Source organism: Pteropus medius, unplaced genomic scaffold (assembly GCF_902729225.1).
Source record: "Pteropus medius unplaced genomic scaffold, Ma_sr-lr_union100, whole genome shotgun sequence".
Taxonomy (NCBI): domain Eukaryota; kingdom Metazoa; phylum Chordata; class Mammalia; order Chiroptera; family Pteropodidae; genus Pteropus; species Pteropus medius.
In genome coordinates, this window is record NW_024356249.1 from 5,630,554 (window position 1) to 5,654,535 (window position 23,982).

General features: G+C 40.2%; 1 protein-coding gene across 1 annotated transcript in view; it reads right to left on the reverse strand.

The window, feature by feature from the left end:
* CALD1 (caldesmon 1) overlaps window positions 1-23,982 on the reverse strand; it is a 171,416-nt gene that overhangs the window by 19,699 nt on the left and 127,735 nt on the right. Inside the window, 6 exon segments of the mRNA XM_039860609.1 lie at window positions 1,671-1,929; window positions 5,807-5,952; window positions 10,873-10,950; window positions 12,180-12,448; window positions 12,451-13,196; window positions 16,638-16,784. Of these exon segments, the coding sequence (XP_039716543.1) occupies window positions 1,671-1,929; window positions 5,807-5,952; window positions 10,873-10,950; window positions 12,180-12,448; window positions 12,451-13,196; window positions 16,638-16,784 (1,645 nt within the window).

Genomic DNA, 23,982 nt, shown 5'->3' on the forward strand with positions numbered 1-23,982 from the left:
GTATGTCGCCTTTTGTAGTTTTCAAACTGTGAGATCTTTATCACTGGATGTTCTCAAGCAGAGACTTTATGTCCCTCTGTCAGAGAATCTTGCAAAAGGATCCTATGTGCTATAGACTAAATCTTTGTGTCCCCCCCAAATCCATAGGTTGAGATTCTAACCCTCAGTGTAATGATAGTAAGAGGTGGAGCTTTTGAGAGGTGATTAGGTAATAGGATGGAGCCCCCATGAATGAAATTAGTGCCCTTATGAAAGATACCCCAGAGAGCTTCTTTGCCCCTTCTACCATGTGAGGACACAGTCGGAAGATGGCCACCTATGAACCAGGAAGCAGTCCTCACCAGACACAGAATCTGCTGGCCTTGATCTTGGACTTCCAGCCTCCAGAACCGTGAGAAATAATTTCTGTTGCTCATAAGCCACTAAGTCTATGCTGTAGTAGGAAGTTAGACCAAGCGATCTTCAATTCGATCCCATTCTAATGATTCATTATGCCTTCATTGATCTTCTCCTCCTCTAATGACAACAATGACTATAACTACCACTTCCTGGGCTCCAGGCACTATTATGTACTGGGCATTGTGAATACCATGATCTAATTCATCATCACAACAATCCTGAAAGTAGATATTTTACAGATAAGGGAAAGAAGTCTCAGGGGAGTCCAGTAACTTTCCCAAACTTTCCACACAGTTCAGGGAATTTTTGTATAGGATCCACGTCGAAAAGTCACTTAAAGTCAAATTTTTGTGTATTTTGAATGATGTCTCCTAAGATTACTGGGAAAAGCTCCAGGCTGAGTTGGAGAAGCAGGGTTCCAATACCGATTCTGTCACTCATTAGTCAAGAAACTTCACACAAGTCACTCAAAGTATTGGATTCCCATTTCATCGTCTAAAAACTGAGAATGGAACAATAATGTTCCTCAGAATAAAAGGAAAGAATGTACCTTGTAAACGGAAGCAATGTAAGTTGTAGTTGGTTAAGAACTTTTTCGGCTTTCAAAATTAGTCCTATAGTGACTTTACTTGTTTTCAGTTTTCTCTTAAAAGACAGAACAAATTCATCTGCTCATAATTATTGGCTACCACTCATGACTGCACTGTGTGTGTCCTAGGCACACAGCAATGAACAAAGCCCTTACTCTCCCTGCTCATGAAATTCTAGTCTACTTACTCTTCCACTAAAAAAAAAAAAAACACACAAAAAAAACCCCAAAACTATTTCCTAAAATCTTCTCTATCAAACCTCTTCAACTATCAAAAAACAACTATCATGTGACTTTGATTTTTATAGACTTTTCTTCCTTCTCTACTCTCTACTGTTCTTCATTGAGGGACAATATAGGGTGATAGATTAAGACGAGTGGGACCTTGGGAAAATTATTAAAAAACAAAAACAAAAACAAAAACCTCTCCATGCCTCAGTTTCTTCCTCTGTATCACGGGGATAAAGACTATCCACTCTCATGAGAATTGGATACATTAATATGGATAAAGGTTTTAAAACCATGCTTAGCACACAGCACAGTTTATTATTCTTAAAGCGTAAGAGTCCATGCTCAAAAGGGCAGCAGCAGTTCACCGGGGAAGAAATGACTTCCTGGGATAAGGCGGTCACCAGAGACGCACTCAGGGACTCGGGGAGTCAGACGGGCTGGCCCTGCTTACCTCCTCTCTGACTTTTCGATCGGCTTCCTCCTGCTTCCTCCTCTGCTCCTCCTCCTCCAGAACCTTCCTTCGCTCCTCCCGCTTTTTCTTCAGCTCCTCGAGCTCCAGGGCTGCCTCCTGCTGCTTCTGTTTGAGCTTCTCGAACTCTTCGCTCTCGGTTTCCCCACGGCGGCGCCTCAGCTCCTCCAGGCGCTTGCCCGCTTCCACTTGGGACGCGCCCTCCGCCTCCTTGGCCTCGCCAGCCCTCCCTCCGGGACGGCTGGGAATGGGCGGGAATGCACAAGAGTTTGACACACGTCTGCCTTGCAGCCTCCCCTTGAGGGAGGGGATGTGGGTCTGCAGGGCTTTGCATCCATCCCACTCAGAGCTCTCCACAGCCCCTCCTTAGAGAGTGGATCCTCACCCCAGTCCCAAGGGTCGGGTCCACCTGGAACCTCCAGGTCTGAATCAGGGTCCTTGCTCTGCCACTGACCCTGGGTTTCCTCAGGTGTACAATGGGGGCAACTAGGCGCTGTGGGTGGGATTGTAAAATGGTGCAACCACTATGGAAAACAGTAGGGAGGTTCCTCAAAAAATTAAAAAATAGAACTACCATGTGACCCAGCAATCGCACTTCTGGATATTTATCAGAAGAAAGTGAAAATACTGATCGGAAAAGATATCTGCACCCCCACGTTCATCGCAGCATTATTCCCAATACCCAAGATATGGAGACAATCTAGTGTCCACTGATGGATGGATGGATGGATAAAGAAAATATGGTGCCTATTCAACCATGAAAAGAAGGAAATCTCATTTAAATACTTATTAACAAGTAGGGAGGGCATCCTTAACGAGATCTGAACACAGATGATCTATGTCCAACACTTTTTGCTAAGGAACAGATAGGTTATCACTGTCTCCCATCATTTATTTCACGTAGTGAAATCGTGTGGTGTTTCTAGCTATGGAGCAAGAAGGAAGAATAAAACAGAAAATGAGTTCAAGACGACACAATTACCAATAGTGACCTTATGTGTACGTCTCATGCTTTTTAAACACTGAAGTCGTTCTGAATATACTGTGTCCTTTAGGATAATGCTTTTTCAAGCTGCAGCTCAACAACAACAACAACAAACAAACCCATTTAGTGGACTGTAATGAGCATTTAAAAACATGAGCTAGGAAGCATCAGAGTGCATTGCCCAGAGCGAAGGAAATGACCGTTTCTTGGCATGCTTGTTTCAGTTATGTATGTAGATGTACACTGAGTCATGGCGTAAAATTTATTCCTTACTAAGAGCTGGGGTAAAAAAAAGTTCTAGGTTCTTTATGGTTAATGATGAACTCTTATTTTGAACTCAATCAAGGTCAGATGATTCCTTAAAACTTGATGTTGCTTTTTCAGGGTCTTACATGTTTATAGGCTTGTGACCCCAGATAGGAAATCTCTCTCAGTTAATTTAAAGTCTTTCCATCTTCAGAGACATCGACTTTCTCTGTGTAGATCATGTTAGTGTTCACCTGCACTGGCAAAACACATGCCTATAGAAACTGCTATATTCCACTAGGTGTCGCTCAGTTCTCATTTTGGACATTTAAAATACCCACAATTAGGGGCCGATTAAATAAATTATGATATCTCCATCCGATGGAACACCCTAACATCATTAATTGCAGGCTTATATTCATTAGTATAGGAGGCTAGCTAAGATACATTGTTATGCACAATGCAAGAATCAATTTAAAATGTAGATTTATGATTATATTCACACATATCTATACTATATATATAGATATGCATGTCTATTTTGAATGTATATCATAAAGAATATCTGGAAAAATGTTACTAGTGGTTATCTTTGGGTGGTGGGTGCTTATATTTATACTTCTATTTTCTGAATGTCTTATAATGAGTATATGTTTTCCTATAATCAGAAGAAAACTTTAATTCTCGCATTACAAAAATAAACAGAAAGCAAAACAAATCTTTGTTTTATACTTTCTGTAAAACCCTTAGAATAATCTGCCTCTATACATTTACTCCTTGAATTGAAACTTTTATGCCAGAGCAAACAATCCACTTATAAGAAAATAGGAATATCAAAGGGGGCAGTAATTAAATCAAACAAAAGGAGCTATGCTCAAAACAGGAACAAGAGTTTCATCCGTTATCACCCTTGCCCAGATGTGCTGGCGCGCCCTCTGCATTAGGGTGCCACTAATATGAAAATTTCTTCTAGAAGGCTCTCTTTGCTATCCTTGGCTTCTTTAGGTATAAGTCAAGATGAACATCAGAGCTTTCGCCATGAAGAACACAGCTTGTTTTCAGTTAGGCTAGTTAGGCACTCGGCTAATCTAAATAGTAGCTCTTACTCCCTTCCCAGCTCCTCACTTCATAATTTTATGGAGCAAAACCAGGCATCTTTGCTTCTATCAGCACCGATTTCTAACTGAAACTGAAAATAACATATGTTGGCAGCTAAACGAAAACTAGTAATACGATGGCAGCTTGTTTCTGTCATTTTTCTTTTCTGCCCAACGATGGAAAAATTAAAGTTAGAGTCACATTCGAGGGTTCTCAGAACTCTCGACCTGTTTGCTGTCCCCTCTTGACTTTTCTCTTCAAATTGCCCAGGCCTCGGGATTCTCACACAATGGGCATGTTACTTATTAATCGGAGCTTTGACTGAAGCTGGTTGGCAAGTTTGCTAATTAACCAAACTCTCTACTGACAGATTTTTAAAGCATTTTTCTCTTAACAAAAAAACGTACTCATACCCACAAAAGATATTTTAAACTATCAAACAATAAAACAAGAATGTGATTGTCAGATAATGTTCATCAAACACTTTTCGGGAACTTGACCCCATTTTAGGGATCTAAAACATTAACCTACAGGCACGTGAATCAACTTGCTTTCTAGATCTTTCTATGAATTCCTGATAAACTCTTAATTTTCACATCTACTTTCTTGCCAGCTTAGGCTTTCTGTTGGAAAAATGTGAGTAGGTTTCTGCTCAAATTTTTGCATAGAGAAACTGTTTGAGAGCAATTACATTTACTCATTTTAGCCTCTTTGAGGGGCTGGAAACATCCATCCTTAGTAGCTCTGCTCAGTTCTGAATATTACAAAGGCTTCGTTGCGAAGAGAATATCCAACTTCTGCATGACACTTGCCTGGGGACTTTCGTATCTGATAGTGTTCAGACGAATAGGGTCTACAGGAAAGGCTGCACGAGAATCCATGTTCCAAGGACCCAGACTCTTTCCCAGAACATCTGGCACAGCAGCCGGTGACGTAACAGAGGGTGAAATCTGGTATCAGTGATCGAGGGGATTGTGTGTGCAGGAATGGGGCACGGAGAATCATGCAGCCAGGTGTCTGTGGCAGGCTTCTGCAATCTGAGCCCTTTTACAAAACTGGTGGGGAGCTCTCAGTGTTCAGTGTATCTGCGAGTGAGAATTCACACATATATACTTGTCTCTCTGTCCTAAAGTCAACTGCCCAGATTTTCAACATGATGCGAGTAAGGTGGGGTGAGGAGGGGAAGCTGAACCTATGCAAGAGAGTTTTCCATCAGGTATGAAATGGAGCATTAGTCCAGTGGCCTCTTCCTCCCTCTTGGAGATTCCAATACAATTTAACATCAAGCACTCTCAAAGTTCCGTGGTAAAGACATCTGATTAATTAGTTCAACCTGAAGTTTCCCGAGGCCAGAGAACAATCCCAGTTTTATGCAACATTTATTTGCAACCTTTAGAAAATACATTTCTGTCTCTTATGAAGTTGCCTGGACCAGATGGAGAGTGAATTAATGATATTAACCCCAGCCACGATGTTTCCTAACAAACTGATCATACGTGAATGGATTAGGTCAGGGAACGAAAACCTGGATGCCAAGCACGATCTACCTTGCTAAATGATGGGGAAAACGGATTAAACCTTGTCTGAGCAATGACTGCTGGTCTTCTGTTAGAGAGACTGATGGCCTGACCTGCTGACTGAGTATCTCTAAGACAATGGCCAATGAGCTCACGGTAAAAGTATGTTGCCTGTTTAGCACATTTCTGTCTGGAGGCACAGGATAGGGAGACTATTTTTTTTTCCCCCCACATGTGAGCACAGTCACTGTTGATGAGTCATGACTTCTTACCTGAAAGTATTCTCAGTGTGTTTAAGTTTGTGGGTCATGAATTCTCCATTCTGCGACTTGACTTCTGTGAATCCCTTCTTTCCATCCAAGAAGCTCTTAACATCTTCCCTGGGCTCTTTGTCCTTTTTCATCTTCTCATCTTTGATCTAACCAACGGTACACGTCGGGAAGAAACATAACAATAAAAATCTTATTAGGTTTTGGTTGGTTATCACCAAATAAGATCCCAGATTGTTAGGAAGCCAGACAACTCAGAAGTAAAACAAACCATGATGTGGTAGAGACAGAGTCAGAAGAAATTCTTAGAGCATGAGCTATGGTTCTCCAGCCTCTGAGCAAAGACCTTGACCACAATTTCAGGAGGTCAAGATCATCCCTGATTTCACTGGGGTTTTATTTTTAAAAGCAGTGGAGGTGTTACCGTTTGGAAACCATTATGGAAGTCCGCATGAGTGGTTGTTTGCAGTTCCCAGTGGAAAGGGCGATTATTAGGGTGGCCTTGATGGGAAAATGCCCAGGGTGCTTGGACAAGTTTCTTCTTGGATGGAGGACACAAATGTATTGAGGAGAAAAGAAGAAGAAACGTACCAAGTTAGCCACATCTGCCCAGTCGATTCTGGCTGATGTCAGAGGATGATCACCCTAATATTTTAATCAAGTAAGTAGTGAGGGTCTTGAGGACAGAAGACATAATACCTCTACCTGTAAGGGGATGACTCAGAGATCTGTGGAACATGTTTGTAGTCAACTAAAGCACTGAATGAGGATGGAATAGGAAATATTCCAGGGTTTACCTTGACCTCCACTGAAGGTAATAATTTAGTCTTCAGAAGTGGTTTTGTGATTGTTGAGGGAGGCAGAAGAAGGTGAAGAGCAGGTGTTAGCTTTAATATTTTGGGGTTTTGGTTACAAGTTCCTCATGGTAACATAAGAAACTATATTAATGTAAACTGAATTTACATAGTTGTGGGGGTCAAGGAGTACAAATTACCTATATCATCTTACCCATTCTTAAAAAGTGAGTATAAAATGGGGGAGGTTCATTATTGCTCTTTTCAAGACAGAGAAAGCACTAATGTTCTAAAGAAATCTACGGAGGAAGAGTGGGACGAAAGAACTTAGGGCTCTGGGTGCCGCCCAGATGGTCTCTCCTTATCTGATCACTCACCTCTTTCCAGCTATTTTTTCAGATTATCTGAACATTTACTCCTAAAATGCATGTTTTACTAAGCAGAGTACTTCCCCCCACCCCCCTCTTTACTGAATAGCCTTCCATATTCTTTCTTTGGGTATTATTTGACAAAATTACTACAGGTGGGCTATTCAGTACCATGTTGCCCTAATTAGCTAAAACTTTAATCTTTCTCCAAGGGGTGTATAACTAGGATATCCCTTGGACATGCCGAAGAGGGAAACTGTTGTTTTGCCATTCTGAGAACTTTGTCTAGAAGTCAGGAAACCTGGGTTTGGGTTCCCATGCTGTCTATAAACTAGCTGTGTTACTTCGATTAAGTCACCTAACTTCTCTGGGATGTGGGCTCCATGTACAGAAAAAGAGGAGATTGGACTAGATGACCCCTTGCTAATTCTTCATCCTTTCATTTCCCTCTTGGCTTCTGATTTGTCATGAGAGGCTACAGAGAAGAGAAGGAAGCTCTTGGCTTGTCCCACAACCTGATCGTGGGTCCTTGGTGGCTATCCTTGCCCAATCATAAATCGGGATTTATGCAGGAGCAGGCAGGGTCCAGTCTCATCTTGGCCTACCGTTGCTGGACGTAGCCCCAGAAACCATGGACTGGATTTTATATCCTGGTTAAGAAGTATCTGGGGATACAAATTTGGGGGGTGAGGGATTCCCGTTTCAGAAAACCTGTGAAACAAATTCTGAGTCAAATATCGGTTTGTGGAATAGTATGCAAATATGAAATTCCCTTTAACTAATTTCTCCTATTTTGGAGTCAGAGATATTTCCATTTTTTCCAAATGCATTATCTGATTTACTGACCCCAAATGTAAAATAGATTCATAAATGTGTGTAAAATAGATTCATAAAACAATATATGTTTAACGGAGGAAAAATCCCCCTTTTCTTCAAACTCTGCCTTTATTGGCAAAGGTTATGGTGGGTAATATGCTTATATTCTCTTTAGAAGACTTTTGTTGAAAATTTCCAAATGAAGTAATGATAATTTGAGTTTGCAAATTATTTTGAGAAATGAATAAAGTAATTCCATAACGCCTTTGGAACACAGTGGATTGGATTCTATAGCAGATTTAGCCCATGCTCATGGAAGTCTGAGACCCTTGGGGAAAGCATTAGATCTTCTAGGTCAGAATGTTACCCTAAAGAAAATCTGTGCTGATGGATTAATAGGTAGTAGCCAATTACTAAAAGAGTTAATGTGCTTTACAGACAGATAAAATTAGTATATGAAAGGCTCTGGCCAAATGTGATTATTTAGATAAAAATGGATATTTGGGATATCCACTGAGATAATTCATGGGTGTGTGTGTGTGGTGGGTGTGTGTGTGGTGGGGGGAGGGGGGAGCAGGGAATTCCAGCGACACACTCTTGTGTCAGAGAGACATTCAAAAGGTCAAGTAAACAGGTCATAAAGGACTGAGCTGTCAGTCTTGTAGTGTATTGCTTTGCGTTATTTGATTCCAGAATAGTGACAAAAACTGGTGTGAGCTGCCGTATTTCAGATTAGGTGTAATGCACTTTTGTTAGACTCAGAAGACCGAATTCCTTTCGTGGGTCCAGTGCCTATCTAATGAATGTCCATGCTACTGAAAGTTTGGTCCACGGATACCACGGACCTCACCAGGAAGCTCAGACTCCACCTCGGAGACACCGAGTCAGATCCTGCATTTCATAAGCTTCCAGGTGATTTGCATGAACACCAGCATTGGGCAGCTTTGGAGTAGATGCATGAATGTCCGTTTCAATATTATATGAACAACTCTGCTGGAAACTGTTTTTCTGTTTGAGGCTGGGGGAAAAGAATTCCTCCAGGGTGAAGAACTAAAAAGAAGCATTTTATAGCGAGAGAGGAGAAAAAGAAAAGTTTCGGGGCTGGTGATCATCTGCGATCCATTGCCACAGAGTTAAACTGCAGTGGGAGAAAGAAGGTGTTTTGTAAGGTATTGGGGCGACTTCTGGAAAGGTTTTTTCTAAGAGGGCTTATGTGATGTTTATGTTTACTTGTGGTTGACTGATCTTGTGTAGCTCCTTGAAAGAAAAGGCTTTTTAACAAAAAGGGGAAAAAGGAGTGTTTAAAATGGCTAAATCATGTAAAATTCGATTTAAACTTGTCTGCATAAAGCAACCACACAACTAATTGGAGAAGGGACAACTTAGTCATTCAACTAGTAATTTATGTACACAATGTAAAACAGGAATGAGATTTTTTTTTTAAGCCTGCGTTGAGGAGCTGATCTGGCCTTGTGTGAAAAAAAGAGGCCAGGAGTTTTGGGACATTGGAATGTGCTTTAGGGCAAAAAGGGCAAGAGGAAGGTCTGAAATTACACCATGGGCATGGTTGAACTGGGGCCTTGTCTGAAAAGAGGAAAAAGGGTGATTTGGATGATGGCTGGTGAGCTCTTTCCAGCTCATGGGCACAATACACAGACACAGATGATTTGGTCATTAAAAACAAATCACACCTTAGTGAACGGAATTAAATTTTAAATATGGACCCCAAACAGTGCTTTTTCAGCTTCCCTTCCCCCATATAAACTTAATCACTGAGTTACGATTTCATGCCCTCTCTTTTCTGTAGTTAAAGGTATTCATCACGAAACACTAACTTCAGAGGAGTCCATTTAATACATTTCTGTTTGAATTTAGTTCCAGGGTAACTTTCATTTTTTGTAGATGAATTTGTAGCGTTCTTTGGTAACTAAATGAGAACAGTGTCTCCCAACGTGTTAAATCATTTCCTCAACTGCCTCATTTGAGCCAAATTCAAGTTTTTCGGTTATTAGCATTTACACTTTCTCCTTCCTTTAAATGGGCAGGGTTCGCATTCAATTTTCACTCCCAAGTTCTATGAGAAGCAAGGAGGAACATTTATCTTAAACAAAATAAATATATCACGAACTAGAGATTTTACTTTTTATGTGAATCTCATGAAAAAGCATTTAAGCAAGTAACCATCTTCCTATTGAATCTGGTTATCAATTGTCTAATTATGGATTTTTCTGTTTCTTAATATATGTCGCAATGGGCAGAAAAATGTAGCAAGAGCCCGTTCGAATAGCTATGTCAGTCCCACGGACAAAATAATTCAAGTGTTCTTACTTTGATAATTTAGTTTCACCGTGTTCGAGTACTTTGAACTTACTAGATATTGTCGCAGTTTCTAAGATTACTTGTGGCTAACGTAAGCACAATAGTTAATCAAAGTCAGGCTTTCTGATGTGGCGTTTTGATTCTGTCAGATCATGACATTCTCTCTGCTGTAGCCACTGGTCCACTTATTTGTTTACTTACCTCTGGTCAAACACCCTGGCACCAGCTCCTGTGTGTGCCTCGGAAATGCAATGCAGAACATTTTGCCAAATTTTTCTTTTGAAAACCAAATATCGTCTTCAGTTCATCAAATTTTCTACTGAGATGTGTGGGGGTGTTTTTCCTTTGAGAAGTTAAATCATTAATCAAGGGCAGTTGGGAAAAGTTCATGATAGAAATGAAAGTAGGATGGCTCAAGGGAAAAAAAAATAGCAATTAGAAGAGTAGAAAGCGGGAAAGATTGATCGGAGGAGTGTTTTTCAAGCTTTTTGGCTGTGATCCACATTAAGAAAGACAATTTGTATCACAATACAATACTTACTGCCTGCAATGCCTCTAACATTTTATCTATTCTATTTTTTTTAAAATGCTGATTGACACATTTAACTAATTTTGAGATGCTCTAAGTTGATTTCACCATTCAATGAATCATGAGTCATGGCTTGAAAAACACTGGATTAGAGGTTACAATTTTGAGATCATCAGATCTGAAGTGTCATGGAACACTGCTCGTTGTTGCTTTATGATTAGGTTATTTCTCAATAATATTTACCTCTTCTTTTTTGAACGTAGGCTTGTCTTCTTGGGATTTTTCTCTCTTAGGTTGCACTTTAGCCCCCTTTTCTTCTTCCTTTTTATTTTCAAGAATGGGAAGGTCACTTACTTAAAAGAAGACCTTTCCAGCTCTTTCTAGAGTGAGAGGGTGCTCAGGTCACTTGACGTGTGGTGTGAGATGACTTCTCTTTTGCTGTCTCAGTGCTCAAGTGTCCCCCTGTGCCAGTGGTGGTAGACAGCGGCCTGGCATATTTTCTTCCCACCCCAATTTTTTCTTATGTGCCTGCCATCATGCTCCCTGAAATCTCGCGTGACCGGGTGCTTTCTTGTGCGTGTTTACAAACCTCGTGTGTGGCTTGGTGCATTTGCTTCCCTGATCATGAGCCCCTTGTAAAAAGCAGGAGTGAAAGACAACTTCAGTGCATTGCAGACTTACTGATAGAGTAAATAAGGTGGACTTGCATGGAAGGTGAACATGCAAGCAGGTGGTGAAGTACAGTGCTTTTGAATGCAGCCTTGCAGACAGAAAAAACCCAGAGCTTACAAATATTCCCCGCCCCCACCATTTCCATCCTTCTTCAAGCTACATGAATTTGTTTGTGTCATCCAGATGGTAAAAGAAGCGAACTGTATGCTCTTAATTACCAGTCAATTATAAACCGATGCCTCCCCAGATGAATGGCTTTCTGCAAGTCTACATTAAGCTCAGGTCTACATGATGGCAAATCATGGTTCTGACATTTTCAATAAAAGGTCCAAATTGGCTTCTTTCCCTCCTTTATTGCCAGTTAATTTGGAGGAGTTTATTGTTGCCTTCTTAAAATGCTATTTCTGACCACGATTCTTCTTTGTCAGTTTCCCGCCCCAATGTTTATAATTTTTCATTAAATGCCAAACCCATGGGTCAGGCGAGGAGTTAAAATCCTCTTGCCTCATGTAGGCCTTTGGATAGAGAGAAGGCGTTAAAAGGAATGAGTTTAGATGCAGGTGTAGAATCGCAGGTCAACACAACACCACCTCATTTATCATCTCTGGCTTAAGTCATTTTTCTGGTGTTCATAACAAGCAAGGCCAGAGCAATTCATTTCTCTCTGGTTGTCCCAGTAAATTTGGTTGACTGAATATTTAGCCATCAATCGACTGCTTCATGCTCGTCTATTGCTATGGCCTGAACAAATGAACAGCGTGTCAAATGACCAAGCACGTGGGATTGTGGGAATGCGGCCGCAGTCCCAGATCGGATTGTGCATTACATTTCTCACAAGTCACAGGCATCACACATTTGGTGCAAAATGTTTACCGTACCTGTTTTTTTTGGACAGCTGTCTGACGTTTATCTTCTTGTCCTTTCTTTTCATGGACCCATTTCCTTTCTATTTTTCCTTCTACCTCTTCCCCTTTTATCTTTTTCTCGGGCACCTCACTCTTCTCTTCTAGCTGCTTTGCACGTTTTTGCTCTTCTAGCTGATCTTTCTCTTCCTCCTCCGCCTTTGCCCGCCTCTCCTCTGCGGCTCTTCTCTCTCTCTCCTTCACCCTTTCCCTCTCTTCGGCCTCCCTTCTTTCTCTCTCTCTCTCTCCTTCACCCTTTCCCTCTCTTCGGCCTCCCTTCTTTCTCTCTCTCGTCTTTCTCTCTCTCTCTCTGCTGCTTTTTCTTCAGCTTCAAGTCGTGCTTTCTCCTCCGCTATCTTTTGGTCTTGCTCAGCTTTAATTCTTTCTCTTTCTTCTGCTTCCAACCTGATCCTCTCTGCCTCCGTCCTTTCCCTTTCTTCCTCCATCTTTTCATCACTGATCATCTCCTCTGAACCTTGCTCCCTCTCCTCTGCGTTAGGCCTGTCCGCACCCATCTGCCCATTTTTCAATGCCACGCCCATGGTTTCCTCTTGGGGTCCTGTTGTTTTTTCTTCTACCACCACCTCTACCTGATTTTCCTTGATGCTCCCTGGCTTTGGCTTCTCTTCTTCTTCTCCCTCCTTTTCTTTTTCGTCTTTCTTGTTCTCTTCAGCAACCCTCCAGTCGTTCTTCTGGTAGGAGGACTTCGTGACTATTTCTGTTTCCTCTATCTCGTATCTTTCTTGGCGACTTTCACTTATTTCTTCCTTCTCTGCATGTTCGTTTTCTTCTGTGTCGTTTTGCGTTCTTCCGCTTGGTAGCGACAAACTTGCATCCGTTATTGTGGGGTCGAACTCCTTCTGCCGCTCCAGAGCTTCCTGGAGGCGTTTTTGGCGTCTCTCCTCCCGCCGAGCCAGGCGCTCCAGGAACGCGGCCTCGTCGTCGCCCTCCATCTGAGTGTTCGCCGTGGTTGTCTTGACCTCGTCAGGCACACTGTACGACAGAAACGACAACGCCAAAGGCAGCGTGCTGATTAACCTGTCAGTTGGAGTCACGTAGCCTGATCCGTACGGGGACTATAGCGGAGGCTGGCAGTACCACGCCCATGTATATCCCCTCCGCCTTAGCATAGTACTAAGGGCCTGCCTGGCTTTTACATGACAGCTATGCAAATCTTTGACCTTGATCATTCTCTGGCCACAGGAGTCTACTCTACATGCCCACAGTGCTGTGAGTATTAACGCTCTCTGGGAGCAGCCCTCAAAACAAAAACTGATGAGCATTAATGTATAAATATCTCCGCTTCCCCTACCTTTTGAGTTGGATAACTCTGAGGCGCCCATACCACCCTGGATCTTAGCGTCCCCAGTGGAGTTAAGCTCCAGATCCCCACAGTGGTCACCTGCTTGGTAATGAAATCTTTATTTGGTTTCTTTCCCCTTCCTGTCTCACTCTGCCACACCACTGGGATCATTTTACAAATAAACTACATGTGTTAAAATTTGTGTTTCAGGATCTGCTTCTTAAAAAACTCAGTCTAAGACAAGGACCAAACTGACATAATGAATAAATTTCTCTAGCATCGTCTAGTATTTTCACAGGTCACCAAGTCATCAAGAATGCTTGAAGTGGATTTGTGGGACATGAAGTTCTTTGTGAGGAAGGGGGTGTATATTATAGGGTGGATATGCTATACTTACACAGATGACCGCCGTGATATAGACATGTAACTGTCTACTGCCATTCATGTTCTTCCCCCTGTAGTCACAGGAAGTGACTGCCAGTCAAGGATTGTATTTTCTACCCTCTCCTCTTCTTTGCATGTAGGTGGAGCCATGTGACCAATAATTCCCAATTGGATGTAAGTGGAATTGATGTGTCTAGACCAAGACAATTAAGAAGCAGAGGTACATTCTCTATCCTCTCTCTCTCTCTGTCTGCTGGCTGGATCAGAGGACCCCAAAGCATTAAGAAATGACAGAGTCACAAGAGGAAAGAAAGTAGGTGATCGGTTCTACCTACTAGTCACAGATAACCATACTGGGACTGACGGGTATGTGTTATTGCATTAAACTACTAAAATTTGAGGGCTCATTGTTATAGCAGCCCAAATTACCCTAACTAATATATACGCCATCTACACTCTTTGTCAAAATTTCCATGAATAAAAGGATCTTTTGCCCTTTCTATAGTAGGGGAAGAACAGTTAAATTTGATGTTTATTTAAAAAGAAAAGGAAAATCTCTAAAATCCAAACTGTACCATGTTCATCACCTCATTCCCTATTGCAGGATGCTGTACACTGCCCGAGCCAGCGGTGTTGGTCTCCACTGGCAAGAAACAACCGGTCATGTGATACCAGGAACTGTGGCCAGAGTTGGAAGATTATGTTTTGCAATGTTTAGAAACTCCATCAAATTTCATGGTTCATACCGAACTTGGCCCTTTTGAAGTTCAAGTTCACTTAATTTTGGAAAAACACGTTTCACATTTAACGACAAGAAATGGCAGAGTAAAGGCTAGATTTTAAACTTTCTTGGCCTTAAAGGCTGCTACAGGACACTGTCTCTATGAATTAGACATAAAAGGATTAAATTTCTCTGAAAATACAAATAGTTTAGAATTTAAGGGGAATGTCTCTATATATAGGCATTTGGATCTTTGGAACTTAATTCAAATAATTTTTAAAAGGTATCCCAAATTCTAAGGCGCTAGCCAGATGAAAGTACTCTTGAGTTAAGAAACCAACAGACTATTGAAACTTTCTTTGCCTGTTTATAAATCTTACAGCAATCATCAGCAGAAGTTAAGTACCAGTAAGGTTGTTTATATTTCAGAGGTAAATCACATGGTCTCAAATCTTAATATGCTTTAGTGAAAAAAAAAAAAAGAACTTCATGTTCCATTAACAGCATGAAATAAAACTACTAATAATAAAATATGAGAAAAGAAGAGAAACACAATAGGAGCAAGATTTTAAAAGTAAGAAAACTATAGACCACGAGTAACTTCTTTAGCCGTTGCTGATCACTCACTGATAACCAGATTCAGGAAAGGCCTCAAAATGCTATTTTTAAGCTCAAGGGGGAAAAGGCAGTGAGACTATACAGCTCTCCTCTGTAAAACTCTGATACCATCTTCCCAATGATTGTTAAAATTAGGTGCTTACTATGGGCAAGGCACTGTGCGTTTTACATGTTTATTGTCTCATTTAAATTTAACAACATTCCTAAGAGAAAGGTATAATTTTTGTTTCCATTTAAGTGAAGAAATATGCTTAGCGAAAGGCTGGGCTGGGATTCAAAGCCAAGCAGTGAACCCCGGAGAACATATATATCTCCTTTGCTATGCTCTTCCCTAACTGGTAATCTAATTACCAAGTGACAAGGTCTCTATTTATCCACTTAGCCAATAAGCTTTTTTTAATTGAATTCATCCTGTCTGCCATCATTTTCAAGACTGCTTTCAGAAACCTTCTGTGTACCCACTCAAATTTGGGCTAAAAAGACCAGAACTCTTTTCCTTCAGAATTTTCTAATAGATTAAATTAAAGGAACTATCAACAATGTCCTCTCAACACACACAAAATAAAAAACAAACTAAAACCAAAACCACTCACAAGATCTTTCGTGGTGATTTCATTATATTTAATCAAGTCATGGTTGTACATTAAAATTAATTTTTTTCTCCACTTTCCCCAAATATCCTCATCTTTTCTACACCTTAAGGCATATAAGTGACACATACTAACCATTAGCATAATGGACTGTGTGAACTTACATGCGTGAACTTATAAAAGCTCTTTTTGAAAAAGTTGAAACTATTAAGTGGTCTCTCTTAATAGACTTCCCTGATTTCGACCAGGGCTTGTGTAAAAAAAAATGTATTTGTAAACTCATAAGCTTATTTGAATAGTTACATTAAATTAAACAGGATTCTGCACCTGCTGATCAGAGAATATGATCCAGTCTATATATCAGGAAAAATCAGACATTTGCAATTCATGCCTGACTTTCAAATTCAGGTATCATTTGCTATTGGTAGGCACGAGGCCTATTAAACTAATAACTCTTCAGCTCCAAACTGATAGCAATAGCCTGAAGAATGAATGTAAATAGTTCGCCTTATTTAAAAATATAACCTACTATACTTAATAAATTTAAAAAAAATTACTAGGTTATAAAATACAATTCTTCAGTTGGGGTGAGTTTTGGGGAGGGGAGAGAAAGGAGGAGTGGTGCCCTAATGTCTAAACCGGTCTGGCTGTCCAATCTGATGAGTTGCTTAAAATGGGTATAAAATAATTACACGAGTTAGATAGACGGAAGAAGAGCCGCGTTGAGCTGAGAAGAGAATGCTTTGCCCAATGCATTCCATTCATGAGACAGGTTAACATAGGAACTTAGAAATTTTCCATTCCAAAGAAAATAGTACCTGTTCTGGGCGTTAACCTCCACCTGGTCAGTCACCTGCCCAAAAGATTCTTCCTCTTGCTTCTGCCGCAGCCTTTCCTGTCGGGCTCGGCGGCGCCGTTCCCGGGCGGCCTCTTCCTCATCGTCGTCATTTCTCTGGTAGGCGATTCTGCAACAACACAGAAGCATCCTCTTGAGTGTACCAGCTGCCAGTCATCCTCACCAGCCTCTCGGCAGGATCAGCCCTGACTCCTCTTCTAACTTGACCACTTACTGAATGAACCACAGGGTTGTACAAGTCCTTAAGTTTAGAGCCCCCATCTGACTAGTGTTCACACTTTTAAGTATCTGAAAAGCACACATCCAACAAAGGATAATTTGCAATAATCAAATAAACAACTTAAACTCAAAAAAATCTGCGCAAAAGCAGGTTGCCTTAAGAGACCGCGTGTTAGCATATTTAGATTTCTTGACTAAGTTGTTGATTAGAATGTAAGATTTAGAAGCAGAAATCCAAAGCATGGAACTAAAAAGAATCAGAAGGCTTATTAAAAAGGTTCGGCATGTTGTGTGAATTATTCGTGTGGACATTGTCACCAAGGTCAGACAAGAATCAAGTTAGGTATTAATAAAACCCAAATCGCTAACTAAAATTGAGAGCAGGATACCTTCTTTGCTTGGATTTTATTTTTTTCCTTTTAGTTCCTTTTCACAGGAGAGAGAAGTTTTTTTGACAACTGGTAGGCTTCAAAGCCAGTGCAGCTGCCTTTAAGGCCCCCTCTTTTGTATCCGACCTGCATGGCAACCCACGGGTGTATATTTAGATAGAAACCTAAGGGCTAAGGCAGGTAGAAGAGGCACAGAGGGCTTCAACGCATACGTGTTCTTTAGCTTTCATAGTTTCAGCTGAAGCAAATGCCTATTTAGAGAAATTATACAATCAATATCGCTATGTTAGATACATTTCCCTTAATATTTACTCCCAAATAAAGAACAGACCTGGGGAACTACAGATGCCCAAACTCAAGAGGCAATGACCTGAATGGTTAATGACCTGCATTGATGACTTTTGAAGGAGTATTGTGAATTGAGATAGACTTTCAGGAAGGCATGGGTCGTGCTGGCTGGCCCCAGGACAAACTGGCCTGATGGGTCCACAGGCTGGGACGGAGCTGCGTTGTGCAGCAGGCTGCTTATTACATTAGAGAGTTAGTGTTTTTATGTTACTTACGTATCTACAGATAGAGATTCAGATATGTAAACATTTCGTGTTTATAATTCTTCTATGACACCAAAAGTAAAATAATTTACAAATGAAAGAAAATAAAACAGCAGAACCATACAATTTACACCAACAATGTGAACCTAATGCGAGTGATATTGGTTTGCTCACGTTAGATTTACACGCCAGGCGTTTCTACACTTAGAGTAGTACTGTACTTCATCTGTTTCTGTCTTTTGACTTCGATCATACAAATACTATGAATGTTTTTTCACCTAGGTGTCTTATAAAAACCAGGATGAACAATTTCTAAAGTTGGTTGATTTACTCTTTGCTACTTTGGAAAATCTGACTTCACACTTACTAAACTCTGCTAATGGGCAATACCCAAGTGACAATATGAAGAAAATGTCATTGACTGGTTTATTCCAGCAAATGTGGCAAGAAGGGCAGTGTGATGGAGTTAGCACTTGGAAAACCTAGCTCGCGGCCCTTCGATTATTAACCTGAGTTACATTTCCTTGTGTGTAAGCGCGTGACAATCAAATGATATGTCATGGTAAGGCACCGTTCGGTGTGATATTTCTCTCGTTTTAGAAAAGTGCGGTTGAGGAACTGCTTCGTGAGGCAAGATGAGTTCAATTTTAGACTTGTTGAACTTGAGGCGACAGCATGACATGATTCGAATGTCCCCTTCTAATTCAATCACATTGTAGTCTGCAGTCTACAGTTGAAAGACCTTCCCAGTGGTTTGGCTTTAATCTTCAGATTCTTGGCCTGATCCTCCTTTGGCTTATTTCTCTGTAGACAGCTTTAACCACAGCAGGGTCCTGAATGACTGCTTCCCAAGCTAATCAAACACAAAGTCTCAATACGTTCTTCTAGGTCTCCGGAGCAGCCAGGAGAGCTTGGCTATTACTGGGACCTTCCTTTTCCAAGACAAGCAAGAGGCATAAAAGCTCCATCCGGGACACTCTATGCTCCAAACAAAACGCCTCCCCTCCTCTGCAGAACCTCATTTTTAGCCCTTAATTCCCCACTATATTTGAACAATTCGAGATGTTACTCTCTCTCTCCCAATGTGCTTGGTGGCTGGATGTTGGTGGCTTTTGACCCTGACACAAACCCAATTTGCCATCACGTCCAGGTCACACTCCACCTTTCTTCTTTTTTGATTTCTCGTCGGAGGAGTAACCCGAACAACCAGGTCACCTCCACAGTCTCTCTTAACTCTTCTCGCTTGGTGCAGCTTAAAATTTACAGCTGCTCACTCGCCATTGGTAGCCCGTGCCTAGGTTACGCAGTTACCAGAACTAGATTTTTAAAGATCTGTTATTACTACTGATACATAAACATATTAAAATTGTTTTCCAAGTTGAGAACAAAAAGGAGCCAAAATGGCTTCATGAGTTTTGAACATGCCCAGTTGCTGGCTCATTAACATACCAATTGACTTTATAAGTGAAATTGGGTTCTTGCCAAGTGACTTGATACTATCTGGAAATTCTTCAAATGTGAGACTTCCTTCATCAGCCCTCAGCGTGCAAAGCCTGGTCGCTTCTTAGCTTTCAATCTGTTACACAGCAAACTACTCTCCGCACTGCTACCGCAGGTTTATTTATTTATTTTCTTTCAAAATCGAAAAACTTCATTGCTTATTTTTTTCTGATCCTAAAAGTAATATACACCTATTATTTTCTTAAACCAGACAATACAAAACATATAAAAGATAAAGTAAAAATTAACTCCCTAATCGCAACACTCAGTAATAAACATGATTAATATTTGATGTATTCTACCAGACATTTTCCTATGTATCACAGATACTTTTGTAACAAAGTGGGTTTATGTTATATATGTGTGTGTATTATATGTGTGTGTGCGCACACACACACACACATATACACACACACACATAATTTTATAAAGTTTCTTTAGTTTACCTTATTTATAACTACTTTTTAACCTATTAACAAAATACAATTTCAACGGCAACACAGTATTCTATATATAGATGTACACAGTTATTATATGGATGTACTTATATAATCTGTTTAACCAGTTTTCTACTGATGGACAGTTAAGAGATTTTTCCAACTTTTATGTTCTTATAAACAATGCTGCAAGGACATCATTATAGATATACTTTTACCACTTGTTCAATTATTCAGCCAGCAAAAATTTTCAGAAGTAAGAATTTCTGAATTTAAGAGTAGGCTCACTTTAGAGACTTTTGATGCACATTGACAAACTGCCATCCAGAAAGGTATGTAACACCAGCAACGTATGTGAGTGCTAATTTCACCATCAGTAGAATTTACTCCAAAACACAGACGAGTACACAGCATCCTTAATACCGTCAAATGCTAGCACAACAGCCTCTGCTTTATATGCTTGAGTTGAAGGCAAAATGTTAACATTTCTAATTTTCCACACATGAGAATTTCAATGTGTTTGAAATGCTGCTGACTAGTAAAAATCATACCTAACCGCCCACCGGATTATAATAAAAGCATAACAATCCATTTGTTCCTTCTGTGAAACCTCAGCAGATGCCGGCATTAACCAGTCTGCTGGTGCTCTCCACTACAAAGACGGCGGATGTTCCCAGATGATTCAGAGGCAGTGAGGACTTGAAGACCCTCTGAATCATCCAGGAAAGAGAAAACCATGTTTATTAGAGTTTTAATCAAATGCATTTTATTTAAAAAGAACAGGTAGCCCCAAATGATGTGGCTCTCTATTAAATGAAATGTTCGATTGACCAGGATCCACGACGTTCCCACCCATGCTGGGTGTAAGCAGGTTTACTACGGGGCACCATGCCTTGTTTTTTGGTACCTGCCTTTGCTCATCTCTCAGCATGAACACTTGGAGAAAGGTGGGATCAGCTTTACTGCTGGAGGCCAGTGCTGCTGGCAGCAAAATGGCTCATCAAATATTCTGGAGAAAGAGAGAATGGTTTAGTGTGTGTGTGTGTGTGTGTGTGTGTGTGTGTGTGTGTGTGTGTGTGTGTGAGAGAGAGAGAGAGAGAGAGAGAGAGAGAGAGAGAGAGAGAGAGAGAGAGAATAAGTGTTAAACAATCTCAAAAGTCCAAAATGATTTCATGATGTTATTTGATTGTGTCAGTGGTATGAACAAAGTAGAGAGAACTGGCTTTTCTTCCATTCCCAGAACCACTGCTTAAAGGCTCTGGTGTTAAATTATAAGAAAAAACAGATCTATGCAATGGGAAAACTCTCTTGGAATGTTGTGGCTTTCGCACCAAAGACATTTTAAGTCTCTACCACCAGAGAACTACAGCCTCAGTATATTCAAGTAACAAGGTAATCACGTTACATGTTGTGCCTTTTAGATAGAAAGTTTGAATAAAGAAAAATATTGCAGCTATGGCAAATAAGGAAATCACGGAGGAATTAGTGTCTTTATATTCGGATGAGCCAGGGTCTCAATGTATACTGAATGAGAGAAAGAGGACGTGACCAAGTTTCCACAGTAAGACACTGGAGCAAGGCACATGTGCACATGTTGTCACCTTGCCTCGTGTCCCTCTTTCCCCATCTTCCCCACTGAATGCATCCTAAGACTTGTGCCGCACCAGAAAAATTTCATCTACAGTACAGGTTGCTTCATTTTGTTTTTACCCCACATTCTGCGTGGTTCGAAAAATGTTGCTCTCATTTCTTTTCGGTCTGCCTCTTTTTCCATTTTGCTATTTTCTGATTTGAGACGATAGTACGTGATCCTTGAAATTCTCAAGTAAAAATGCTGGCCATAGTATTTCGTTAACAAAACAAGATATCTTATCAGGAAACCACGTTTAAGAATAGAATAAGACAAAGGAATAACCATTTTTATGAGGAGGCTGTTTTTACTATGTGTTTAAGAGCATTAAAGACCCAGAGAGGATGAAAAAGAATCGTTACGTTTATACCGAGTACAAATTTACTTATTTTCTGTTGACAATCACAGTGCTACTCTGTGTAGTTAACTGGATAACCAAATAGTTAACCAAGTTTAGATTTGCAAACTTGCTGTTCTATTCTTTACATATGCAGTAATATATGATATAATTATTTTACAATAAAAAATATTTAATAATATGTTTGATGACTTTGCAAAAATCAGTTCACCAAGACATAACTCATTCCTGTCATCTCCTGTCTAGGATCCCACTGTTCACTTCACCTTTCCCCTATCGACAGACATTTGGGTTTTCCTCAATTTTTCTCTACCGTATACAGTGCTATTAATGCCTTCTTATGCACACACGGGTTTTTCTGGGGTAGATATTGTGAAGTAGAATGTTTATTTAAATTTAAAAGACTGTCGGATTGCCCGTCACAGTAGTTGTTCCAAGTTACATCTTCACACTTTGTCACTTCTAGTAACCAAGTTAGATCAACGTACAGTAACGCAGTCCTCTGCTCACTAATGGGATGAGGAAAAAGATTTACTCTTCTATATCTTGTATAGCAATGGTTTCTAACATTTTAAGACTGAAGGCACTTTTAAAATATCAAGAAAAATTAAGATATGATAATTGCTTATGCTTTTGTTATTTATTAATAAAATGTTTTATACAGTGCCTATAACTTTACAAATGCAGAAAAAGGAATCTGTATTTTATAAACCATCACATTTACATATATTTGAAGAATAGTCTTTCATACCTGACTACAGAAAATACTTGTTGTGGATATGAATTTGGGAATCTCTTTTGATATCTCACCTCCAGAAAACCACTGGTGTATAGAAAGATCACCAGAGCCACTAAACAGATTTGAATTGTCACCTTCGAATCCTTTTGTGTTCTTTGACATTCCTTGTGACTGGTAAGCGCACACACATATGCAGACACACATGCAGACCCACAGGTTAAGTGAGAAAAACCTCGGAGGAAATAAAAAACTCAAGGCACTAAAACGAGGCCAAATTACGAAAGACTTAAAGAGGTCCCGTTCAGATCAAAGTTACGAAGTCTCTCTGTTTTCCTTAATTGTTTCTGCCAACATTCCTACATTTTATTTATTTATTTATTTTTGCATTTTGTTATGCACTTATTAAAGATAATCATTTGTAGTTTATAAAAGTTATTTCCCTGATACACACAAAAATTTCCGGAGAATGGTAATTAAAAACAGCTACTCCCACGCGCCTTGTGTCCACACTAATATTCAATCTAGATTGGCTTAATCTTGAAGTGTATTTCAAAACATTCCTATGTTTTAAAAAAGAGAACGTTGCGCCTAAAATTTTAACAGATTGAATAAATAGACAATTAGCTTAATGCTAAGATCCACTCTCGTCTCTCTGTAGCTCACTGTCCCTCCACTTTCGCGTAAGGGGTCCTGCGTGAGAAGGTGGCTTTGGGTGAAGGAGAGATGACAGGATGTCCCTGAGGCCATCCCAGACGTGATCTTGCCCCAGCTTTTTGCAGCTGTGTGTTCTCCACACAGGCCAGTCCCGGAAGGACAACTGCCTGGGGTTCACAACCACTCAGAAGGACAGCTTCCTCATCAATTACTTTTCTCTGATTTCCATCATTCTTGGTTCTGCCGATGTCATCGTCTTAACTTGGGTCTTACTGTGAGATCCAACTTAAAGAGTTAAAAGCTCATGTGGGTTGAAAATGTGCTTGTCAGCTATCAGGAGGCTCAATGACTCATACGTACTTTTGTTATTCCTTTTCATGTACCAAAAAACCCCCAGTGATGTCCTTTCATAATATGAAATGCAAGCAGATTCTCCAAACATATCCAGTCAGCTCTATGAATTGCTCAAACGCTCTTAGTATAATCTCAGGCCGTGCTGTGATCTGGAGGGAAAATCCTGAGCTACTGAAATGGGTCATATTTGTCCTGTAGATTTACTGTATGTTTGAAAATTAAAAGAGGTTTATAGAAACGTTCCAGGCTCTTAAATATGATTTTGTTTATATATGGTGTCTGAAAAATGTTGTGGTTTCATTTAATGTACATAAGGTTCAATTCTGAATGTTTTCCCCGTGGGTTCTTTAAAAGAAAGGCATTAGAAGTTATAATGGAGAAAAAAATCCAAAAAATAAAAATAATTTTCTGGTCGGAATATGTTTAGAAATGAATTACTAGCCAATAGTCAATTGGTCTGTATATATATATACATA